The following is an 8691-nucleotide window of genomic DNA, read 5'->3' as shown; positions in this document are numbered from 1 at the left end:
TATAACATAGCTAGACAAAACTGTAGGACTTAAGAACATGAACGCAGCTCAAACAGTTTAATATGCTGAGCCCCATACCTAAAACCAGTGCACCCACCTGTGGGAGATAGGCTGCAAAAGCCACAAAAATTTAGCTACCATGTAAGATCATGATTCATCTGAAATTTTTACAATACCTTTGCATAAAGAAAGATTCTTTCATGAGAGCAAGACATTAAGTTTCAGGATAAGCTGCATCTATGCGATGGCTAGATACACACCCATGAGGAGAAAGGTATAAGATACTGTATATGATAAAGAATAGTGAGGTTTTCCAGGAAATCATATGAGAGAGAGAGAGAGAGAGAGAGAGAGAAGAGAGAGAGAGAAGGGAAGGGCCAGGGGGCGGGAGGGGGGGGGGGCGGGGGGGGGGCATATAAACCACCAAATAGAGACAGCAGAGGAAGATAGATAGTTCCTGTGGAGTGGGTCAGTGCATTCTTGATAAACAAAACAAGAAATCCAAAGCCCACTTATTTCTTCAGAACAAAATTTCAATTCAAAGCAGAGATGACTCACCTCTAGATTCCATTCATCCCTTATTGTGGGAGCCTTTGAACCAATGGAAAGGAGTAAACTCGTTAAAGCAACCAGATACAATATGAAGATATTAATGCAAGTCAAGCCTACTTCAATTTGACATGTAAAACATGTCAGCCTACAAAGAAGTAGCATTACGACATACTTCCTAGTGTAACTGCAAGGCCTTGATGTTTGAATGTTTCAATTTAAACTTCCTATTATTTTTAGATTCAACATCCTCCTTCCTGCTATAAATGTACAAACTGTTAGCCAAGAGTCTCACCAAATTTGACCTGTGTTTCAAATGAAACACCACAGACAAATTGTATAATTTGAGGGAGACCTCCAGTATACTTAAGCTCCTGGCTGTAGTGCCAATCAATCCCGATTTGAGATTTGATAAAAACATTAATAAGGTCAGAGACTGGTACTAAGGATGATACCTCCACGTTGATAAGTACTCATGGGCTGCAGATCATCGATGCTGTCTATATCCCTACATCCACCCACCTCTCGTAAACCTGTCCAGCCTCGGCGTGCAAGAAACTCACGGAGATCATCTTCACTATACAAGACTCTTTCTTCTGCAGCTCCAGTCAACTCATTGCCATCATAGATGCAAGCCTTTACTGTCACGCCTGAGATAGAAATGACATTTAAAAAGGTCTGAAATTTCAGAATCCCATACCTTCATCATCGCATGAACTGCGAGTTTTAGCAGCAGTGAATTTATCTCCATCAAGTTTTGTAAATTCTTATCAGCACATGAGCTTACCTCTATCAATATTAAGATTGTAAGTTCCAACCGGCATGTCACGGTCAAAGCACCTGATAATGCCATCGTCATCCTCCAGCCATATTGCTCTTTTTGAACGAAGACCAAAAGCATGTCTTATGGCTTCTTTTATTGATTCAGCTGTGCCATCGATTCCAATCCTCCTTGAGAGTCCACCTGATCTTACAACAATGACTCTTCCAGCAGGTGAATGGCGTTCGCCACCTACAATAACCCCATGTAGCCTATCAATGAGCCTTGCATCAACTATATATTCACTTGTAACAGCACCTTGAAACAAAGAAAAGCTACTAGTAAAATGGCAACTATATATCCACTTTGTAACAGCACCTTGAAACAAAGAAAAGCTAAATGGCAACACAGGAGAACTGAGACTCAAAAGCCAAGAGAGCGAGGAGTTGTGTTTGGGGGGGAGGGGGACAGGGGGAGAAACAGAGAGAGAGAAAGAGAGAGAGACAGAGAGAGAGCAATATCAATGCTGTTGGGAGACAACAGAATCCATGGGACAAAACAAGACATGCATAACAATCATTATCTCATTGCAGCCAAAAATAGCCAGTCCATTGTCCTGCCAAACTACCTATCTAATTTCAAAGTATGCTGTTTTTCTCCTATGCTCTAAGGTCATCACTTGTAGCTGCTAACAGCTTCTGGGCCGCTAGAAAAGGCTAGACAGAGTGAGCTGCTGCAAGTGGCCAGTGTTCTAATGTGCAACAGAGCAGTACATAAGCTTCTTTTTCATCCATTGCCCTATTTGCAAAGCTTACAAGTCCTTTCTTCCCATCTAGATTCTAATAACACCACCTGCCTGTTTCCACCTTCAGGCGATGCGCACCGTTCCCATGCAAATCAAATGCCTTTTGTTTATCAAGACAAATTTGTTTCCCAATTAAAAATTATGTATATATATATATATTATACACACACACACACCCCTTTGTAAGACTAGAATATATCCAATCGTACAAATTTAGATCTTTTGTTGTCTATAGTCCAGAATTCTACAAAGAAAATAAAAGAGAGAACGAAAGAGAAGAAAAATGAGGAAACAATTTTTTTGAAAAACAAAAGGGAGGAATGCTTAGCAAGCAAAGCAACACTTGCGTCGTCATCAGTGCCCAAGCATAAGCAGCTATACTGGGTTTCTAAAGACCTGTGGAGTCTCTTGGGCAAACCCAATGCTTACTAAAATACGAAAAGCAAAAGAAAATAAGAAATAAAGAAGAAAGGAAGAAGGTGACTAAGCAAAAATAAACAAACAAATCAAGAAACCAAAATCGACCAAAAAACAGGAATAAAATCTCTCTCTCTCTCTCTCTCTCTCTCTCTCTCTACCTCTCAACCTCTTACACTTATGCACTGCTTCCTACAAAGATGCAAAATTACATTCCTAACTTAAAAAGCACATGCATACTCAATCAAACTCTCTTTTAAAAAAAGTTCAAAACCGGTATGAAGTGCTATAAAGCATCACCTAAAGAACAGAAGAAAATACATTTGCAATAGGTATCAAATATGCTGATTGGGGGGAGACAGACAGAGAGAGAGAGAGAGAGAGAGAGAGAGAGAGAGAGAGAGAGATGAAAGATGGGGGCCAAGGAGGGGGGGTTGGTTTCTATAGAAGGAGAAACCAACTTTGAAGAGCACTTAGTTCTTATTGGTAAGCCAAGCATAAGCCTGGTGAGAGATGGTGACAGATAGAGGGGTAACTGTTACAACAAAAGAAAAAATATGGGGAGGGAGAAAAAAGAGGAAAACTATAGGGGAGAAGAGAAAGCAGAACACGTGACATCATCTGAGGCTGGGAAATGCTTGTTCAAAGCTCCGCACTTGAGTTTTCTGAATTATTTACCACCTGCTCAAATTCCTCTCAGGTGCAGACACTCTGTCAAAACATATTCCCTGGCACAAGTAAAAGCATAGAACTTTAAAAAATTTGCAATATATTAGCCCCTGCTGGTCTCAGACCATACCGTTGGCAGAAGTATCCCTCCACATGTGAGGATTTGCACAGTTTGAAAGGGTGGAATCATTTGATAAAAGAGAAGCTGCAATATGTCCATTACCATCCAACTGTCTATCCAATGTGGCAGGTCCCTTCCCAGAATCTGCAACCAAGGGAAGAAAATGTTCAGATGGTGTTATGAAACAAAAATCCATTTCAAAAGTTGCCTCTTGCCATAGTTAACTTTCAGGACAGTGTACAGTAAATTAGTTTCAAGAGGCATGGCTTAGCATAACTACACACAGGAGATTTCTGTGTTGGACACAGGTATCAAATAAAGAAGACATCCTTGAGTAAGTGGCTAGCCCTTACAAGCTCCATTATCAGCATGAAAGTGAGGGATTGGGGGAGTTGGAAAGCTTCCTAAAATTAACCACCACAGAAAAGCTCATCACTCTAGTATAGTACCTACTGACAATGACACACAAGAAACTGTGACGAAAAGCTGGAGGCAAATGTACCAAGGATATCGAGAATTTCATCCACCAGCTGCTGCCATTTGAAGAAGATCTCAAGTTTAGAGAAAACAGCACGACAGACATGCAATAGCCTTATTGATCAATGTCATTGATCTTAGCACAAGGGAATATTCCTCACAACCTGACCTGGCCTCAAACTGATTAAATTTGTCAAGCACACTTCAGTGCAATTAATTCCATGGGTCAAGGCAAAGGATCTGAGAGTTAGAGAGGGGTAAAAATCCAGTGACTTAAAGGGCAAGCAAAGGCAGCTATTCTTCGCTCGAGTGGATTGGGGGCTAAGCCAGGGCTGGTTCAGCTGCATCTCAGATCAGAATCTCGTTTTTCCTGCTCCCCAACTATCCACACACCTTCCAAGAGCCAGTTTCTCTCATTTGCCGTCAGCCAGGAGCCCTGCCAGGTCCCAGACTGCAAAATCGCCCTTCCCAGGAGCTGTTACATGAATTGGCAATTCACCAGGGCCTTCCCGGGAGCTGTTTGCTGAAATCGCAATTCATCAGAGTGCCGTCCAGGACAGGCGTTTGCTGTTGGTGCACTCATCCAGGGCTGTGTCAGTTCTCAGGCGGGTTGATTCACTGTTCTACATGCTTCCAGGGCTGATCGAGCTGATTCGCAGGTTGCAGGAGCCAGAGTTGATTTGTGAAATTGCAATTCGCTAGTTCATTTCCAGCTTTGCATCTATCTGGGCTGCTCCGGTGTCTTCCAACAGGTCACCTTCAGGATTTCTCATCTGCCAGGGCCATCTAGGGCTTCCAGGGTTGGCGATTTCCCTCCAGCACATTTCCAGGGTTGCTTTTTGCTGATTTTCACCTGCCAAGGTGCCAGAGGTAGATTCGTTTTCATACTTGCTGCTCTTCCAGGGTTTCTCGCGTCTTCCGATCTGTTGATTTCTTTCCGGAAGTTTTCCTACTGCCTTAGAACCTTCGGATCCTATTGCCTTGTTGCAGCTAGCCTTTCTGTGTGCCAGAAACATCCAAGGTTGGTTGTTTTGCTGGTCTTTGTCTTGCCAGGACTCCCTTGAAGGGTACCAGAGCTGCTAGGACAGACTTGGCTGATTTCTTTCCTGCCATAACTCCCTTGAAGGGTATTAGAGCTGCCAAGACAGATTTGTCTGATTTCTCTGCTGCCAGGACTCTCTTGACAGGTATCAAAGCTGCCAGGTTAGAACCCTTGGCCAAAATTGGAAGAAGGGCTGCCATGGGATGTTGCACTGGACTGGGATGCCTTTTCTGTGATTACACAGCAGGATGGAAGTGCCTGTGAACGGATTATTCAGTTGGCTGTCTTTGGGCTGACACACAACGGTGCTTTCTTTGTATGAAAATGCCTTCTGAATAAAAGATAAAGAAATATCGAAAGGGGCGCTAAGTTTAGGGCTAATCTAGTGTTTGGTGCTGGACGAGGGTGATCTAGCTCTTGGGTGTTGTTTCCTAAGTTGTTTTGGTTTGCTGTGGAAAGTTCTAAGTGACTGGAAATTAAGTATTTGCTGGTTATTAACTGTTCACTACCCTTTGGAGATTCCAAAGGCTGGTTACACAAGCTCAAGATGAGCACAAGAAAACCAGCAAAGGGCTCGATAACTAAAAGTCTGAGAACACTCCTACTCTTGCTCCATGCTGCCTGTTTGGCTTCAGTGGCTGATGAGTATGAGGAGGGAAGGGGGACCTTTTATAGGCCCTGATGTAGGCGAAAATGGGCCGACTAGGGAGGGGGCCACAAATAAAAGAGGCTACCTTTAACCTTCAAATGAGTTTGTTGACATTGGCCTGCAAATGTCGGAGTGGACCAGCTCCAATGGTCCCTTAGCCCTCAATGTAGCCTCTTGTGGGAATAGCTCACGGTGTTGCTTGCCCTCCAAGCAAGCCTGGCAGACTTTATCGACGCCTCTGATAGGTGGAAGTCCCTCCACCATCTTCGACTTTGCATTTCTGTAAGAGTACTGTAATTGGCATGACCAAACCTTTCATGCCACATCTTTGAGTGCCGGTCCCCATGAACAACCCATATAAGCCATCCTCCTCGACACCTTGGGCCACCACCTGTCCATCTTCCTTGAAATTAATGGTGACTTCTCCATTTTCGAAGAGTACTGAGATCTTATGTTTATCCATTTGACTCATAGAGAGCAGATTCTTGCAAAGATTTGGAACAAACCACACCGGATATTACCTTTTCTTCTCCCACTGTGGTGATGAACAGAATACTGCCTACCTCCTTTACCGAGCATGTCCGACTATCCTCCACGGTCACCTTCGGGTCGGGATGGTCTCCTCCATGGTATTGAACCACTCCTTCCTCTTGGACTTGTGTTTTGAGGCACCACTGTCCGCATACCAAGCCTCCTTGTTATTACTCGCTACATGATCGGAGCAGTGCTCTATGCTCTCCAAGTAGTGACATTGGCCGTGTGTCTAAGGCTCCTCCTACTTCAAAAGAAGAAGGGGCTTGTTACTTTCTCCTACTGTCACAGTGGTCACGAATCCCTTGAAGCTACGCGGTAACATCCCAAGTGTCAGCAGTACCAACCAACTAGAGTCCCACCTTTTGACCAACCGATGCCAGTTGATCTCGTACCACTTTGACTTTCGTCAAGTGGTCATGTACCGACTCTCCCTCGTCTATGCTCATATTGAGAAGCTGGTGTTGTAGAGTCAATATAGGAGAATTGCTATCTGTCTCGTGCACCTCCTTCACAGTGGCCCATGCATCCACTGATGTATCTGCCATCTAGATACGAGGAATCACAAAGTCCGCCGTCATCCCTATGATTAAAGCCAAGGCCCGGGCATCTCTATCCTCCCATGCTTTGAGTTCATCTCTATCCACCAGCTCAAGAATCCTGCCCTTGTTGTCTAGAACATCCTCCCGCTTCGCGTCCACTCCCCTTGTAAGCTTTCATAGCTCTCGAGCCATAAGGTGACTCCGGATCTTTACCTTCCAAATGGGATAATTAGTCCCATCCAACTTTCCGGACTCTCCAAAGTTGGGGATAGTATAAGAGTGAACATGACTACAGGAGGAGGAAGGAAGAGCAATGGCAGAAGAGGTTTCTGACTTCGACATGTCTACTGCGAATTTCACATAGCAAAGAACCTCCAAATAGAGCGTGCGGTAGATGAGTAGAACTCTGCAAACCTAATTCGAATCAGAGTCGCTTTCGTGAAGAAGAACTCCTTCCTTGGATGTGAGAGCGTCTAGAGCTGAGAACCGTGCTTTGATACAATGTTGGAAATGAAGGAAAGAATCTCTCTATCCTCAGAACCTATGTGGAATAAGAACAGCTCCATCTCACACTCAATGATGCAGACCACACTTGAATACCTCACTCAAAAGATATAGTATGAACAGCGTAAACAAGAGAGAGAACTCTAATAATATTCCTCCACCAAGTAGTGGGCAAGACACAAGCTCAAGATGAGCACAATGCCTTCGAACGCGAGCAATCTAGCTGTCATGATCTTCTAGTTGTCCCCCTCATAATGAGTGAACAACCTGGAGTCTTCCAGGCACCATGCTCTCAACTTGTCCTTCCTTTGGCAAGGTCTGCAACAAATGAATATCTCCAAATAACCTGGACCATGAACTCTCACTGAGCTCTCAAGCAGGTACTCTTCTGGCTTCAGTACACCTTGTCCATCACCTTCCAACAATCTGCGTCCGAGATTTGAAGAAGCACCCACACTTCCCCCTCTGCCTTCGAAGGAGGCCAATTCCTTCCAATCTCGCTTTACCTGAGACAAGTTAAGAGCAAAGTCTCTCCACAGCATGCTATAAAGGCTCAAATAAAGGACACCAAGCACATGCCAGATCGTCGTACTGCCTGTGTGCTTGCTCTGAAAGCAAACCATGCACCTCATTGAGGCACACACCAATAGCCTGTGTAATCCTGTACTATCTCCTTCTGAAGTACAGCATCCATATCAACATGAGACCCCAAGGCACTCCATGGAATCCACCTCGTGTCAGTGTCAACAGCCACGCACATGGAAGATACCAAGCACTCCATGCTGTCCGTCACCTTCACAAAGGTCTCTGACTCCTTGTCGACCACAACTCTTCGATTACCACATTTGCTTTGGCCTTTGTATCACCCTCTGAATCTGAGTCGGACTCCTTCCTTTTGTTTTTCTGATCCGCCTTCTTCTTTCTGCAGTCCTTCGCAAAATGTCCTGGCGTGTCACAATAGAAGCACTTCTTCGTCTGTACAGATGGGGAGGTGACCTTTCCAACACCCCCTCTCACCGACACATCTCAGCCCAATGCCAACACGTCAATGACAATGCTCCAGTGACTCCTGGGTCGTAGTCCTTTGGAACACTTCGATGTCGAAATCCTATCCTGGCTTTTCATCCAGTGGCTCTTGCTCCACCAAGTCTGGTTCCGCTTCCGCACACCATCATGGTACACAGGTCCATCTCTGGTAGCCCTCTTGGCACCTCTTGCTTGTTTGGCTTCAGTGGCTAATGAGAAATGAGGATGGGAGGGGCCCTTTTATAGGCCCTTTTGTAGGTAAAAATGGGCTGACTATAGGGACAGGACCGACCCTTGTCCTAGGCCCCGACCAGGTGGAGCCCAAAGTGACCATCTCCCACAGCCAATCCCCCTTTGCCTAACCTGTCCTCTTGGTGAAAAAGAAGATGGATGATACAGGACGTGTATTGATTACAGAGATCTCAACAAGATAACTATAAAGAACAGGGTTCATGTCCCTATCTCTTGGATGAATTGAAGGGAGCCCAATACTTCACCACGATAAACCTTAGGTTGGGTTATCATTAGATAAGGATGAGAGAGCAGGATGAACCCAAGACAGCTTTTAGAACTGAAAGGGGATTATATCAGTTCAAGGT

The 8691-nt window shown here is 44.6% G+C and overlaps 1 protein-coding gene across 2 annotated transcripts in view; it reads right to left on the bottom strand.

The window, feature by feature from the left end:
* Positions 1 to 566: 566 nt before the first annotated feature.
* The window catches only part of LOC147891129 (trihelix transcription factor GT-1-like), a 33018-nt gene continuing 24893 nt past the window's right edge, over positions 567 to 8691 (bottom strand). For both annotated transcript variants that reach the window (XM_087390012.1, XM_087390013.1), the window contains exons 3-5: positions 3331 to 3465; positions 1337 to 1561; positions 567 to 1199 (exon numbers count right to left, since the gene is read on the bottom strand). In XM_087390012.1, coding sequence (XP_087246138.1) covers positions 979 to 1199; positions 1337 to 1561; positions 3331 to 3465 — 581 coding nt within the window. In that variant the 3' untranslated portion in view covers positions 567 to 978. The remainder of the gene's footprint in view (positions 1200 to 1336; positions 1562 to 3330; positions 3466 to 8691) is intronic.

Source organism: Dipteris shenzhenensis, chromosome 18 (assembly GCF_047967505.1).
Source record: "Dipteris shenzhenensis isolate YYH24624 ecotype China chromosome 18, Dip_SZ_1.0, whole genome shotgun sequence".
NCBI lineage: Eukaryota > Viridiplantae > Streptophyta > Polypodiopsida > Gleicheniales > Dipteridaceae > Dipteris > Dipteris shenzhenensis.
Note: the sequence above shows the minus strand (reverse complement) of the source record. Positions and strands in the feature narration are given on the sequence as shown.